At 41.2% G+C, this 16,776-nt stretch overlaps 1 protein-coding gene across 1 annotated transcript; it reads left to right on the top strand.

Moving 5' to 3' along the window:
• The first annotated feature begins 1,573 nt into the window (after positions 1-1,573).
• Positions 1,574-13,370, top strand: lonrf1 (LON peptidase N-terminal domain and ring finger 1). Its single transcript, XM_040120135.1, has 12 exons — positions 1,574-2,413; positions 4,359-4,477; positions 5,134-5,256; positions 5,755-5,943; positions 6,045-6,162; positions 6,383-6,458; positions 6,689-6,803; positions 7,176-7,297; positions 7,401-7,559; positions 8,637-8,799; positions 8,948-9,097; positions 9,953-13,370. The coding sequence occupies exons 1-12, from the start codon at positions 2,116-2,118 to the stop codon at positions 10,100-10,102; spliced, it is 1,782 nt and encodes a 593-aa protein (XP_039976069.1). The 5' UTR covers positions 1,574-2,115; the 3' UTR covers positions 10,103-13,370.
• Positions 13,371-16,776: the final 3,406 nt, after the last annotated feature.

The following is a 16,776-nucleotide window of genomic DNA, read 5'->3' as shown; positions in this document are numbered from 1 at the left end:
ATCAAACAAATTCCATTTGCAGTAAGAGTGCAGTGTTGTCACAATGACACGATGTTATTCATTTAAATATTTCAATTTTTTTCAGGGAAACTGCATCAAATCCCTTAGAAATCTATGTGCTTGAATCAATTATATGCATTGAGCTTTTACATTCTCAAAGTATCTAAGTCCTGCCACTATGTGTCTTATCTAGTGAGAGTGGTCAGGGAGACGTCAGTTAACTATAGACTGCAGTTACAGTCACTCATCGCTCCCTCAAGTCCTTTCACCTCAGGTTTTCATGAAAGCACTTAACAATATAAACAGTGTTGTGTAGCCTTGTTGGTGTAACAGTCACTTCCAGCAGGTTTATTTCTACACAATTGTTAGAAAGAAATTCAGCTCTTATACCGGGCTGTCTGTATTAAGCTTCTGGAAGTTCACTTGTTTGATTACAAAACCTAAACCACACATCCTCAAAAGGATCCTAGTTTTCTTACTGAAACACAGAGCCTAATCTTTAGGAGGTGCATTTGAATTTTGAAATATACCACATCTACTTCTGTGACACTAGGCAGTTTCAATTAGGTATTTGTACATTAATTAATCAATCCAGTAAAAATTGTGTGTTAACCAAGTCTTGTCCTTGTATAGCAGAGAGTTTCCCTAGTTTTTCCATTAAAATAATACCACAAATAATGTTTAGGCGTGAATTAAACACAGGTTTTTAACTAAAACCTATTCCAACATCTGATAAGTAAATAGCACTTGGGAAGACTGTGAAGCAAATTTGTGACTTTATATTTTTATTTTTTATGTCCATGTACATGCTATACAAAGCGAGTATTTCACACTGATTGTCCAGTTGCCTGACTGGCCCACTTCTGGCAACGGGCTATAATAATGTGAATCTTAGAAGTGTCTGTGTTTGGCCAGCCGCAGGCTCCAGCCTCATTTCATTGACCCTTAATGGCTTCCATGAGACACAGGTTCCACCTGACGTGCACTGACTTGTATAACAGATGCACAGAGATTTTGCTACAACGCAGCTCTGCCCTGCAGCATTGTCCTGCCCTGCCTAGAACCGCATGACCTTTTTTATTTTTTTTTTTAATCAACAGAAACTGCAATTTCAGCCTCTTTTTTTTTTTACTGAAAACATAAGAGATCCCATCACCAACACTGCATATAGCATCCCCTCCACAGGAACTCGTTAGCCTCTTTTGCATTACGAAATGCAAATGTGCACATTGGCTTATTTTTCAGGGTATGTAAGTGAAAAGTGAGAATGGACATAACTGGGTTGATGTCATGATCCTGCCGCCCCGCCCCCTGGCTGTTGTTGCTATCCTCTGCTGGGATTCCCTACACTGTGACAGGGTAATTTCCATCTTATGCTCCCATGAGCTGAATTTCATTACCGCGGTGACAAGACGCACGAGGTCAGCAAACACGTCCACCCCCAGCAGTTTTAGTTAAACCGAATAAAAAGCCGAGAACTTTTGTCGCAGGAATTATGTTATGAAACTCGGCATCCTTGGGTTTCACAACAGGGCGGAAAGCCACCCGTTCATCCAATCGCATGGCGCGCTGCCGCGTCACGTGGCCTTTATTTATATAATGTCATGGTGTTACACAGTAACCCAGCTTTGTGGCCGTACGCAAGTCGCTACAGGGGTTAAAGGCGGACACGGGCTACTAAAAAGAAAAAACAAATATATTAATGTGCAAATATTCTGTTCTGGGTCGTGTGGCGTATATGGAGTTCGGAGCGGTGCATTGGACTGGAAGCTGCCTTCTTTTTAATATAATTAACCTGCTTGAAAAGGGAAGATGTCATGTGTCCCGAACCAAAGACTAAGTTAAGGCTGGAAATGGATAATGTCAGTTTTATGCGAAAAGGACATTTGTGAGGTGAGCGTACGAGAGCTCAAGTTAGCATTAGCCTAGCTGGACAGAAACCGGTCGGGTTCGAGCAGAAGTGATAGAAGAGGGGACGCTGTCTGTCAGTGTGTTATTTAAAGGGTCCATGCAACACTACTACACAGAAAAGCTCCTCCGTCCACATTGCTTCGAGGAAAGAAAACAGCATTTCTCCCCGCGGGACGTTGCGCCGGTGACATAACCCATCCAGCCATGGATCTGCTGGAGTGTCCGCTCTGCCTCTTCCTGATGTGCGAGCCGGTGACCATGTCGTGCGGTCACACTTTCTGCCGGAGGTGCGTGGGCGGCTGCCTCCCGTCCAAGTGCCCGGCGTGCAAAGTGAGGTTGAAACAAAGAGAGGTGAAAAGCATGAAGAACAACGTTTTGCTCATCAGTGTCGTGGAGAAGTGCTGCCCCGACGAGACTAGAATGAAGTGCCATATACAGGAGAAGCTCAAAGCCAACGACTACACGGAAGCTTTACGCATCGCAAAAGAGGGGCTAGACTTAGGTAAGGGACACATGCCAGACACCATTACAGCTGCAGACACTACACAGAAGTTTCCCTGATGTGTACTTAGGCTCACTGCTGACAAGACGCTCGCAGGGCTGCTTGTATGATAAAAAGAAACCAACATTTACCCAGGATCATATTGCGGTAAAACAAGAAGACAGACTAGTTTGGAGTCCAACTTTTACGCACTGGACACAGTATTGGCTGGTTCCCAGTGATGGTGACTGACAGTGCGTCCCTTTCACAGAACACAGTTGATATAGGCACAGTAGTGAGAGTCAGGTGTAATGACTGAAAATACAGGAAACGTAGTGTCTCAAGTTCCTGATGCCATAGGATTTAGCGTATCCTATGTCGAAGGCTATTGATGACCCATAAGTAGATCTGGGTCAGTAATCAGTGTCCGGATGCTCTCTCTTCCTCGTCAGGTTTATAGCAAGTCTTGTTTTCCTCTGTGTGCATACTGAACCATGTAGACAAAACAACAAACACTTCAACTAATGTTTTGTGCAGTATAAGAAAGATGCAGTGGGAAAACTCAACCGGCGTCAGTTTGCCTTCTGTCTTAGTTAGTCATACACAGTATGCACTGCTCTCTGGTAAACACACTGGATAAAGGCTGAGACCATTTCTGTGTTTGGAGCGGGCTTTCTGTACATTTCTACAGTCAACCCATGTACAGAATAGAAAGGAATGTAAAGAGGATGTTGTGTAATATTTTCATAGCTTAGAGAATGCCTTAGATTCCTAGAGCCACCCTCACAAACGGATCTTTTCTGCTACTTCACCTGTGCAGTTACTTATGTTCTGCACTTGCCTTTGTTGCTGTAATTCCTAATTGTCTTCAGGCAGCATCGAGAATGTAAAAGGGACAACTTCTGCCCTAGATAAGTTTATCTAGTCAAGGGAATCATGGGGATCGTAGGAGTGTTTACGCTACGGTGAATCAATGTACCGTTGAGTTACCTACATGATTGCATTCTCTGCCAAGTAAATACTGCTGTTTTCATAGCTCCAGCACTCTTGGAACTTGTGTAATGATTTCTTGGCAGATTTGTATTCAACTGTTTTTCATCTGTCATTTGATGTTTAACTTCGGGCTGAGTCATTTTCCCTGTTATGATTACATAATGTGGGCATTGTCAAGACCTGAGGCTGTGTCTGTAATTAAAGCCTTTTATGTAAGGTAATGACTCGTTTGGAGCAATGGCTTTTTATAATACTTAGTCTCTGACCCTTGAGTATGTTCACACACACAAACATCAACACTGCAGTGGGACGGGATTGTGCATGTACTACATTTATGTAGCAGCATGTACACACACAAGTTACAGGGTTAACTTTGGTTGTTGGGTCTTTCCGGTTCACAAGTAAAACCTGATGCTTCATCAAAGACAAAAATGCATGCATATTCTGTTTTGGATAGGGATACATCAGTGCCATTATTTTTCTCCTCTGAAACCAGTTCCAGTACCTAAACTCTTTATTAATTAATATTTTCTACTGATCCTGTACCTATAACATTGTTTTAGACTAGCGCAGATATTAATTATATTCTTTAGAAAGCTTGTAAAAATTGCATTGTTGCAAATTTATAATGACTGACTAAGAAGTAGGATTTGATGGGAATCAGTCATGTCTTGCAGATGCATGATCTGTTCAGGAAGTTCAGTATCCGCACCAATAGCAGTTCAGTAAAACAGGTCTGTGGCTCACAAGCGTTTAGACGGACTTCTGTCTTGTTCCAAGTAAAGAGGAGCCTTTTGTTATGCACGCTGTCTCATACCTGTCATTACATGTTTGTAAATTTTTATGTAGAAATGTATTTAAAGGTGAGTCTAAGCATTAAGGCCTCACCTCTTTAAAAGTTGTGCAGTGCTGCAAGAATTTTGTCTAGTCCCTTTCTCCTTTTCTGACTCTTTCCTATTTTTTGCATCCTTAGTCCCAGATGATCAGAGTTTGAGGGTATACAGAGCTGAATCCAACTGGGGCCTGATGCGTTTCTCTGATGCTCTGAAAGACCTTGACTACCTCTGCTGCCTTCGTCCCAACTGGACCGAGGTGAGAGACAGGACAGTGTTGGCTAAATACATTATGTCCTGCTTTTATGGCATTTTCTTTCCCCGCACACAGGACAAACAAATTTGTCGTACTTCAATGAACAGCACAAATTTAAAGCTGTCATTACACTTCACTTCACCTCTGTGCAAGTCTTTGCTGAATTAAACTGCAGATGCAATTCACACATGTAACCAAAGAAAAAGGTGCTGCCTTTTTAATTTTTTTTTAATATTAACTTGTGCAAAGCTGACCCCTTTAGAGTTATTTTTTCTCTGTTTTTATTGATGTTATGTCATTCCCAAAGTTATGCCAAAAGCTACTTATGTCATAATGTCATTTAATCGCTTGGTGCCAGTGGGCGGCTCACTGCCAACGCAGAATTGCCTTTTGCATATAATCATTTATATTGTTTCATTTTATTTCCAGACATGTGTTATGTCACTTATAAATTTCACATTACGTCAGTATGATACATGATGCAAATGCCAGTCAGTGCAAACGTAGGCAAAAACAAGATAACTATTATCATACTGCAACAGACAAGTCATTTGTATAAACTTTTTGATCCTGTTGCGAGTTTTTATGTTCTCTGCAATGAGATGCTTTAGACTTGTCATTCGCAGTGATGTGCTGATTGCACTGTTCTGTTTGTGCAGGGCTTCTTTCGTAAAGGGAATGTACTCCTGGAAATGGGTCAGCAGACAGAAGCCCTCATCCAGTTCCACCATTGCCTAAAACTTCAAGCTGACTATGTTCCTGCAAAGAGCCAGATCAAGAAGGTTTGTTTACATTACTGACTACTCATCAGAAGGGTTGTTTAACGTACATTTAGACAGAAAACTAGAATCAGATCATATGTGATTTAATATATAAATTCAGTTGAGTTTTAGTTTGTGTGGGGTTTTTGTAGTGTGAATTTATTCTTCCATCTTATATTTTATTATCTTATTGGCATTATCACCATTGTTATTTGTAGTGGTAGTGGTAGTAGCAGAAGTATTTATACTTTTTTTTAAACTCTCACAGTTGTGTCATTGAAACTATAAAATCATCATAAATAATATAAAATAGCTTACATGCATTTTATATAAAACATTTTGAAGTAACACGAATCTTTTGTTTGCATCCACATTTAATTTTTCAATGTGTTCCCATTCACAATAATTTTTATCACCTTCTTTCATTTCGTGTAGTTCACAGCACTGGTGAAAACAAACAGATTTATCAGAATACCTTTATGTGACTCATTTGTGTTGTGACATGGATTTAAATGGCAGATCCTGGAGGCAGAGGGCATGGCTATGCCGGAGGAGGTGTCCTGCATCCTGCAGGTGGTGTCAGAGTACCTAAAAGAGCCCTGCCCCATTACCAGCCTCAGTGGCCCGCAGGGGCCAACACACCCTGAGGGCCTCAAACATCCCCTCGGAGAAGAGGGAGAGGGTAAAGGGAGGAGAGAGGCACACCAGGTAAGCTGGTTAGGAGAATGCACTTTAATGCTTGGTTTTGGAGGTGTTAGAATGTAAATGTAACCATAACTGATCCAACTGTTTGTCTTTTGGGCCCCAAGGTGAAACACGACACGGGTACTGAGTGCTGCCTCAGCCTCTGCCAAGCTGTTTCCTTCCTCCCTGCTGCTGAAGAGGACGAGGAGATGGTGATGAGGAAAGAAGATGGGCATGGCAGGGGTACGCCGACACACCCAAGACACACACTCATTATGATTTGACTCTCATCTTCATCATTGCTGTCCTCATCATCTCTGGCATTGTCACAACAAACAGCTTTACCATAACACCCAAAAGATGGTTTGAAATTGCATAATAATTGCTACTTCTTCTTCTTCAGTAGTCTGAACTCATCATAAGCTTGAAACTGCCCGTGTTTTGTCTCCTCTCTCTCTTTCAGGTGAAAGTAGTCACCGTAGAGAGAAAACTCTGGGTGTTCTCACTGTGTCAGATTTTGAGTGCCCTCTCTGTATTAGGTCAGTGTCCTGGACAACTCGCTCGAATCAATAATGTATGCTGTCTGAACCTTGTCTGCGGTGGATTTATATATCCGGCTGAGTCTGTTCTAGCTCTCCTTTCTCTCCGGTTAATGTTTAGCATACATAGAGTATGTACACAAATAGTCACCACGTGTATATACTGTACGAATACCATGAATATTCCTCCAATAGTCTGTTTTTACTAAAGCTATGTCTGTTCTCGGAAGGTTGTTTTTTGAGCCAGTCACAACTCCCTGCGGTCACACCTTTTGTAAAAACTGCATCGAGAGGAGTCTGGACCACAACCTCCGCTGTCCACTCTGCAAACAGCCACTGCAGGAGGTAACCACCTACATACATCTGTTTTCAACTGAATGGGGAAAAAGGCCCTGTTTTTAGCTCATGAACTTCTCCTTTTAAAAAGCTGATTCAATATTAAAGCTTTGTTTTTGTCACTACATTTCGGTCTTCAGATATCAACTTTAGCTCAGGCAAGGTGAGATGCATCTCACTACCCAGTTTAAACTTTGGGGCAGCTTGGTAGGAATCACTCTACTATTCAAAACTGATTTCTCATACACCTCTCACCTGCTAACAAATTCCCATCAAGTTAGAGGCCAAGAGAACATCCTGGTTCCTCCTTCCCCTATTAGCTTGTGATAAATGATCACATCAATGATAAATAACACTGTTGTCTCACTTTTCTCTTCCCAGTACTTCAAAAACAGGAAGTACAACCCCACAATTCTGCTTCAGGACATCATGACCCACCTTTTCCCCTCACAGTTGGCTGAGAGGAAACAGGTCCACGATACTGAGATGGCTGAGCTGTCCAAGTAGGCACCTATCATTTGAACACAATACAACCTACATTTAGGATTTGTTGTAGCCTCTGTCCAGACTCTCTCAATGATGCCTCTTGTGTCTCTTCCTTTGCAGTCTTACTAAGGACATCCCTATATTTGTTTGCACGGTGGCCTACCCGGGTGTTCCCTGCCCCCTGCACATCTTTGAGCCTCGATATCGGCTGATGATGCGTCGCTGCATGGAGACTGGCACCAAGAAATTTGGCATGTGCAGCTATGAGCACGGAAGAGGGTATGCAAAACACAGTAAAACACTTTTCATATTTCTATCTCTAACATATATATTTTGTTCAATTATCCAGAGCAACGTACTTATTTGAAAATTGTGGATTTGGGTAGAAAATAATGGGCCAACTTAAGTGACATAAAAACATAGCCAGATTTGAAGTCCCTGTGCATTTACACAGGTGTTTACAGTTATTTAGACCAGACTCTCTGGGCATGGAGAGACCATGTTTGACATCTCCCAAACTGTGAAGCACACAGCAGGCTAGGCGGAGCCTGGCGAGATTGTCGGTGGTACAGCACAGGCAGGCAGCACGGCGGGCAAAGCTTAAATCAGTCATCCAGTATGTGGCCCTGAGGGGGTGGAAAATAGCAGCATGGTCACCAATCTGCTGTGAAATCTGCTGTGTATCTTCATCCTCCACCAAATATTTGTTGCTCCTCCCGCTATATGTTGTCGTGGTATCGAATTTCCCAGTAGGATTATGGATGTAAATTTTAAATCTAAAACAATATTAAAACTTCCAATGAATATGCAATATTATGTTATATTTAAACATTTCAATTCTGCGGATCAGTATATTGATTGTGTAATTTTATAAACCTTCTATTGAGGTTCGCGTCATTTACAGCATTGCAGTCTACCCCCTTTTAAAAAAATGTTTCATCAAAATGTATGAGAATAGCTCCGCCTTTCACTGTAACGTAAATGGCAATGACCTGACATAAACTGGAGGTTGTAGCCCTGCCTAGCTCACTATGTTTGGTGTAGCAGTTTGATTTTTAAGCAATCACAGGTTTAATCAATCACAGGTAGACAGTGATTTTAAACTTTATTTGAAAAATTCTTTTTATATATGAAATTTTTCTCCAATTACACATAAAATGTATGTACTTAATATTCTTTCAAACTGAGGATGTTGATGGTCCCTAGAAAAGAAGCACAAAACATAAAAAGTGAATAGTTCTGGCTCAAAATGAACCAGATTTAGTTAACCTTCTTTGCACTACAATGCCCTTTTTTTCAAATATGTTTTAAGTTGTACAAACATAAGATACATGGTTTTTCTCTCATGTGCCGCAGGTTTGCAGACTATGGCTGTATGCTTGAGATCCTCAGTCTGGAGCTGCTTCCTGATGGACGGTCCTATGTGGACACTTTGGGTGGCAGCAGATTCAGGGTGCTAAAGAGAGGTCAGAGAGATGGCTACCACACTGCTGATATAGAGTACCTGGAGGACCTGAAGGTCAGCATCTTGAAATCACAAACTATACCAACACTTAAAGAAGATACACACTGAAAATATTACTGCTTGACAACCTGATCCCTGGACCTCTTCTCCCCCCTCTGTCTCTCATATTTTTCTCCTGTCTTTGCGTCCTCTCCCTCCGAAGGTTGATGGTAGTGAGTTGGAGCTTTTGCAACACCTCCATGACAGTGTCTACCAGCAGGCTCAGGACTGGTACCAGCGCCTGGGCAGCCGCATTCGAGAGCAGATCAACAGACAGTACGGCACCATGCCGGATAAGGAGGAAAACATTCAGGTTGGGGCCTTAATATAATTGTGACAGTAGCTGTAACCCTTAACCTGTATAACATCCCATTTCCCTTACTACGTCCACTATACCATGTATGAACCACTGAGCTTTTATTTGCCAGCTGTTTTGAATGTCACATAGTAGCCAGTCATGTTGTCGACCACTGAAATGATCCTTACTGAAAATAGTAAAATTTCCTTACTGAAAATAGTAATATTAAAAAAACAGGGTTAAATTCTTTGGTTTTTCTACTATTTATCTTTATTATTAATGTTAGTTATTTAGGGCTTTGTAAACTTAAAGGTTTCCACAGTCATCAAACAAAGGTGGTGGCTAATTGGCACGTTTCAGTCCATTTAGTACAAATCATGCATACTTAATAATACTGCAAACTAAAGCCTACCATTGTTTTTCTTTTAATTCATTTCAATTTATTCAATTTTTTTTTTCACCCATGCTCCAGGTAGCCACTGTTCCATTAATTTAAGTATGGAATAAAAATGAATTTGCATTGATTTCAAACTAGATTTTGATTGGTAAGTCTTTCCAGAGAAGATAATGTATTCTTTTGTTTATATCAAAGTTCAGTTTTGTGGTAATGTAGTGCAGACTTCTCGCATCAACGTGCACTCAGAGCTCCCTCACAGCACAGAGGTAGCATTAACTGTCACACTAATAAAAACAGACTGATAGGATCTATGCAAGCCGCAAGCTTTCAGTAAAATGAAAGGAAATTATTTGCAAGTTGGAAGTTGAGAAAAACAAGATTTAGAGATTGAAAACATTCGCAATGTGCTTGTAAAATGGGGAGCTAAAAAAGGTAAAATGTCTCTGTCAAAATCCTTTCTAACTGTCTTGTAGGCCTCGTCCAGTGGTCCGGCCTGGTGCTGGTGGCTGCTGTCTGTCCTCCAGCTGGACCCTGCCTATCAGACCACTGTCCTGTCACTGACCTCACTCAATGACCGCTTGGGACACCTCCGCCTTGTTCTTGAGTACTTCTCTCAGAGCTAGACCCCACAGCCCAGTGGTACTGTGACCACAGCTAGCCGAGAGTCAAATAATACGCACACACAGACAAATGGAGTGAAACCAATGAATGCACTCACAACACAGAGTTGGGGGTTGGGTTTTTTGTACTACTCTGAATCGTAGAGGGACAGTCTTAAAGTCACAGCTCAAGGCCAAATCACCTGGTCGAAAGCAGAAATACAGTGATTTTAGTACAAAACACAGAGCAGTTGTTGTTGGATCTTTGCCGTTTGAGTTTGCATATTTTATCTTTCTTACACCATTCTCTTCCCTGGGAATTTAACGTGTCAGAGTAGTTTCTGAATACACACCGTACTTGCTTTACCCGTAAGAACTGCAAGGTTGACCAAAGATGCTTCTTACTTAGGGTCATCAAAAGTGGTTCATTATTTTTTGTGGATAAACCAAATCTGTTCATTTTCTAACTAATATTGCTGGAGATGAACACTAGGTGTCACTGTTTTCTCTCCAATTACTACAAACATGAAGAACATGCAACAGCATCAGCTAAGCTAGATCAGTATAGTGCACTAGTGCTAGTACTGTCATGTGTTGTCTATTCAAATCAGACTCTTTGCATTAACATAGTTACGTTTGCAGTGAGAATAAACATTAATAGCACAACACAGTTAATAGAGAATTTTTCAGGATTACGCACATGAGGGGCTTAAAGCTCATGTGTTGAAGGTAATCATTTTGGATCCCCGAAGTGATTGTCTTTTGCTGGAGGCCGCTACTTGTAATACTTGCATTGTAGTTGCATCTGTTGGCCTTGAAAGCAATTGACTGTTGCTTTTATTTTATGCTATCTTAAAAGATCCCTATTTAGTATTAGTAAAATTGCAATAATAATTTATAGCGTCACTCAGCTGGAGGAGGGTCTTTTTGTTTTTTTTTTTTTAAATAAACGAACGCTGCTTTCTTTGGATGCTGTTCATCATCATCTGGTGGAAAAAGTTTTCTGTGAAATTCTGAAAATGAGGAAATGGGGTCAGTGAATGGGCAATTCAGGTGAACCGCCTTTGTTTTACAGATTGAACCTGTGTGAATATGTATGTTGATGGTCAGGTACGGATGCAGCACTGTATGTATGTGTGTCAGCTGTGAAGGAGTCATTTTTGTCAGTCGCCATTTTCATTAACTGATTATTTTTCTTTTTCTTTTTTTGTATTAGATATGGCATGGTGTAAGCACTGATAACAGCTACTGTCATGTCCACTCCCTCGAGGTGCAAGACACAGTGTTTAACATCTCTTGTGCAGGGACAGATGTAAAATAATTTGCCAAGGGTCTGACTTGGGCTGAGTCCCCTTGCAGTGGCTATGTGTAGGTCACAACCCCTACCTCTGGCCCCCTACTGTGTCTCCCTGTCTGTTTGGCCCCTCTAACACCAGTCATGGTGCCTCTGAGTGCCTGGGCCAACTCAACTGGAGACCTGCAGGCCTTAGAGTCTCTCCGCGACGTAGAGGATGAACTGTGTGATTTTTTTTTCCATTGATTGTTATTGATATGATATAGTGCTACATTCCATAGAATGTTAAAGCTGCAGTGTTTGGTGTAGTTAATTTACTAAGAAATACGGGCTCAAGTGGGTGAAATGAGACAGAACGTATGTTTTGTTTTGTTTTTTAATTTTGATAAATGTGCCATAGATATTTCTATGTTAAGTGTTTTATAGGGATGGTTAGCTGAATAGTAACTGTGTTTATGTTTGTCTACATCACAGGCTCTGAATTTCGGCTCTGACCCTCATGCCTTTTGTATGGTTGACATTGAAGTACCATCTTGTCATGGCCAACATATCACTTTTTAAACACTCAGAGTTAATCCAGCAAACACACTTAAAGATAGAGTATAGTTTAGTGTGATATTGTGTATATTTAGCTTAGAATAAAAGTAACCATGGTAACCATGAGACTTGATACGCACAAGAATGTCCCACTGAAGGACAAACTAATGGATAGACTGATGGATACCGGGGCAGCATTGGTTACCTGAGTAACAGGCTAATCTCTGAACTCTGCCTTGGAAACTAACATTTACTTAAGGGGTTCTTTTACACGGGTTGATTGATTTTGAAGTTTTTGAAGACATCTGGGAGTAAGATCGGAGTCTGAGACTTTAATGTGCCAGTCACCACAACATGTTTCCAATGCTGGAGATTTCCCTATAAAAATAGCATGCATCATAAAGGTCAGTTTCCTGCTACCAGATATAATTAAAAATTACTCAAATCAAAAAGGGATTGAAATTCTCATGGAATTTTTGAATGACCAGCCTCATAAGCGTGTTAAACGCACGACAGCAATACAGGACTATTGTCCATGGCCACTGAGATGAATTTCACTCCCTTGTCCCACTTCCTGTCAGAGAAAACCATATTTTTGCACAGTGAAATTATTTTGTTGTGTTTTGTTTTCTGATGCTCAGCTGAAGTGTCTAACACATTTTTTTTTTTCCTGTTTTTCAAATCATGAATATTTCTGTTTATCATTTTTATTACTCACTGAATAAACTGGTGATGTATGTAGATCACAGCAATCAGTCTAATAGTGGTTTACTGTTTAAACAGAATTTAATGTCTGCACCAGTGGGCTAAAATGCTTAATATATTTGACAAATCAGTAATTTCACAATCGTATTTTTGATGAACTATTTTTCAACATAGAGTTAAATTTGCCTATAATCTTTTATTAGGTTCTACTTTGGTGTTGTTAGTGCATCGCGGTGGAGTCATGGTTCTTCAACTTTCAAAAGCTTTTGCCCCTTTTTATACCGTGGCAGGCGTCCATTAGCCATAGTTGTGGTATAATTAGCTCTCAGAAAATGTCCTCCAACACAGTTAAAACATTTTGCACTGAATCCACATTGTCTCTAATACAGAACACAGAGCACATTAAGTATCCCGTTCTCAGCAGCGCCTTCCTGTGAGAACGAGTCTTTCGCTTGTGAACCCCGGAAGGTGTGATAAGCATGATGGTTGACATATTTCCAATACGTGCTGCACCTCTGCAGGTAATTTTGGCTTATGTGGTCTGATGGTCAGTGTTCTGTGGGCTGTGTGTAAACTAAAGACATGACTGTTATTCTCTGCAAAAATAACCCCATGCTAGTGTATCTAAACCCTCTGAAACTGAAACCGTTTCTATTTGATTCATTTGTATTCATCCCTCTGCCTCCAAGCCCAGAGCAGTAAATTGTCTTGATCTGATTATTGTTTATTTGCTTGCCCCATGGATGACTTTTTAAATGTTACTATAAATAAAGCTTTTCAAAGCATTATCTCAATTTAATGTACCTGTTTTGTGTGAGTGATTTGAATGTTTTGCCACCAAGGTTTTGATCATTAAGGTGATACTACAAGCCAAATGGAAGTGACGGGACCTATTGCAATTCACAGAATGACAGAAGAGGGGTTATGGGAGTGAAAAATACCTCACATACTCATAGAAAGAGACTTTGGCATGGAAACAGTTATAATTACTGAGAGAACTGCGAAGTGCTGCAGCTGCAGCAGAGTGAAAGAAGCCTTGAGTTTGCTCTTGTCGCTAGAAATTACAATTAGACTGGATAGAAGGGGTATCCCCAGTGAATGTGCAATTGGAGGACATTTTTAGATTTACTGCCAAGGCTTTCGTTTTATAGTCACAGAGAAATGACAGGAGTTACAATAGCAAAGTTAGCTATTTTTATTGGTATTTTGTGGGACACATGTCTGCAATAGTATTTTTCTGATGTATAGTTGTTGAGATTTAAACAGTTACTACTATTTATCCAATTCGACCAATTCGTAATATGAGAGGAAGCCACTGCAAAGTGTGATCCTCACAACAGCACAGGCAAGAGATGTGAACAAATCTTTCTATACACAGAAACAAGTCTGCAAACACATGCTATGAACCAATTTTCCACCAGGCGGCAGTCTGTAGCTGTGGAAGGATAATAGAGTGTTACACCAATGGAATTATACTTTACAAACGAGAAGAAATCTCATAAGAACATGGCTTTTCCATTTTATACAGGCTCACGGCGATCATGTTGGTGTCACAGACTGGGTCAAAAGTGAGATTCCGTCTGACAGGGAGAGCCAGTAATAAGAAACAAGCTGGGAGGAGGTAGTTATTCCCCATGCAGCTAAAAAAGAACAAAAATAAGTCAAAGTAAAGGAGGATGTTGGAAAGCTGGTGTGCATGAACTACACTACTCTATGAACAAGAAGAAAAAAAAAAAGAGCGTAGCAGAAGTGAGGCACGTTTCATGCCAACGTCCTCTGCATAGGAAGCAGGCAGATGAAAAGAGGTTTCTCTGGCTTCAGCGGGGTTCTGTAATGCAGCTCAGCGTCTACATCAAAGCCCATTACATTTGAAGGATGCCACAGCTTTTCTGTACTAAATTGATCCATCGGCTTGCGCTGACTCCCTGCTTGTGTATGACTGAGTAAGGATGACAGGCGTTTTGTAGGAGTTATCGCAAAGGGGAGAACTGGCTGTGGCTGTGTGTGTGTGTGTGTGTGTGTGTGTGTGTGTGTGTGTGTGTGTTTAGATGTGTGTGTGTGCGTTCTTGTATGTCTGCGGTTAAAAGGCCCACATCTCCTCGCAGGGATAGAAACATGAAGAAAATCCTTTACTGAAAGGATATTTTGACTAATTTAGAGTTAGAATTTAGGTTTAGGGATGAAAGTTGGAATTAATGTTAGGTGAGGGTCAAGGTGGGAAATGCAGCAGAGCAAATGGTTTCAGTGTAAGTCCTGAGAAACATATTACAAATGAGTGCGTCCATGTGTTCAGATCTTTAATAATCATCCTCCATAGTTCTGAGGCAACTCACTGGGGTCTCCACTAAAATAGACCAGCATGCTGTCTTTGCAATATAGAAAAATAGCAAAAGAGTCAGAGAGAGCATCAGAGGATGAATGCAGCTCTGTTGTCATAGGAACAAAACCCAGCCTGGCAAACCTCAACATCAAGAGCAAGATTATCAATTGGGAAATTATGAAACTTTGTCTCTGAAGTGAAAACTATTTTGTTTACCTAACACAGCCTGAAAGACAGCACGCAGGGAGCTAATTCCTGAAGATATAAGAGTGGTGAATTGAAGCAGAGTGAAGGGGAGAGGAAGAAAAGAAAGTGCTCAAGTTGCCAAATCTGTGTGTTTGCGTGTGTGCGCATTTTCTGCAGCGCTCAATGCCCCTCTACTTTGGAGGATTACAGTCTTTCGGGGTGTGTGTGCCAGTAAGTGTGGTGTGTGTGTGTGTGTGTGTGTGTGTGTGTGTGTGTGTGTGTGTTCTCCTTTAGGTCTGAGGCTGACAAACCTTCCTTGTTTCTGTCTTTGTATAATCCCCTTGAGTGGCAACACGATGATAAACCCATGAGTGTGCTCTCGTGTGTCACAGTGCCTCTGAGAGCCAAGGTAAACATATTGGCCACCTGCCTCCGTTAGCACCATGGGACAACTCATAAATACCTTGATATAAAGAAACACAAGAAATCCAAAAAAGAAAAAAGAAAAAAAAAAACATAAAAGGCAAAGACACCCATCGCAGAAAGCAGCATTGTGTTGCAGGATTAGGCGACAAAGCTCTTTCCTTTCTTCTTCTGAAAGCTTTTACTTTTCTGCCCAAAGAAGACACTTGATGAGTGAAGCCTTGAACTTAAGATTTGTGAGGCAAACAAAAGAATCTGACCCTCCACGTTGCATGATTGACGGATTAAATTGTCAAAAGAGATGGATTAGCTCCCCTGCACCTCTACAAAGTAAATATCTGGGGCAACACTGGAACAGATTGAGTGGGTTAGAGGAAAAAAAACGAAACATGGGTGTCCTTTTATATTCTGTATAATCTGGTGATCCCTTGTAGAAAGAAAATTAGAAAAATAATGAAGCAGATCGGGATCACCTGCTGGGAGATGAAGGACAGGAGAAACAGGAAGCGGGGGAGGGGGGTAGGAGACATGATGTCATGCAACGGGCTCACTGATTCGTAGAGTGGCCGCCTGCTGAGACACACACCTGGCTGTGTGGCTCCTTTCCTATGCTCCTCACAGTTGTATAATGTGGTCTGTGTGCATATTGTGCTGCTTGTTTATATATTTATATACCTGAAGGACAGAGAGATAGAGAGAGCTAAATGTAATAATGGCAGGTGATGCCCAGAGACAGTTTGTAACAGCAATGCCAGTGTGCGTGCGTGCATTCTTGATTCTCCATCTCCGTGCTGCGATATTAGATGTTTGGTGTTTTTACACGTGTGTCCAGGGCCAGCTGTATGCTCCAAGCTAAATTTAAATCAGTGAGTTTGTACAGACAAAATGGCTAAACGTTTGTGACCAAAAAAATGGTCACCTCATTTTTGCTTCAACCCCAGTAGTGTGTGGGCAAGCCTGCTCTTCAGCAATGACCTCCGCCAAGGAGGTTAGGATTCCCCCGTGTCTGTTTGTTGCTTTGTCAGCAAGATTACGCCGAAATTACTGAACCGATTTGTACTAAACTTGGTGGAGGGATTGGGCATGGACCAGTGACGAACCCATTACCTTTCGGGGCCGATCCAGTTAAAGGGGTGGATCCAGGAAGTATTTATCACTTTCCTTAACGTCGCGAGATAGGGCATTTTTCGACATTTTCGTCAATTTCTCAGGAAATAAAGTATGGAACTTGAT

The sequence above is a fragment of the Xiphias gladius genome, chromosome 23, assembly GCF_016859285.1.
Source record: "Xiphias gladius isolate SHS-SW01 ecotype Sanya breed wild chromosome 23, ASM1685928v1, whole genome shotgun sequence".
Lineage (NCBI taxonomy): Eukaryota > Metazoa > Chordata > Actinopteri > Istiophoriformes > Xiphiidae > Xiphias > Xiphias gladius.
The sequence above is the reverse complement of the archived record's forward strand: the minus strand, read 5'-3'. Positions and strand labels throughout refer to the sequence as shown.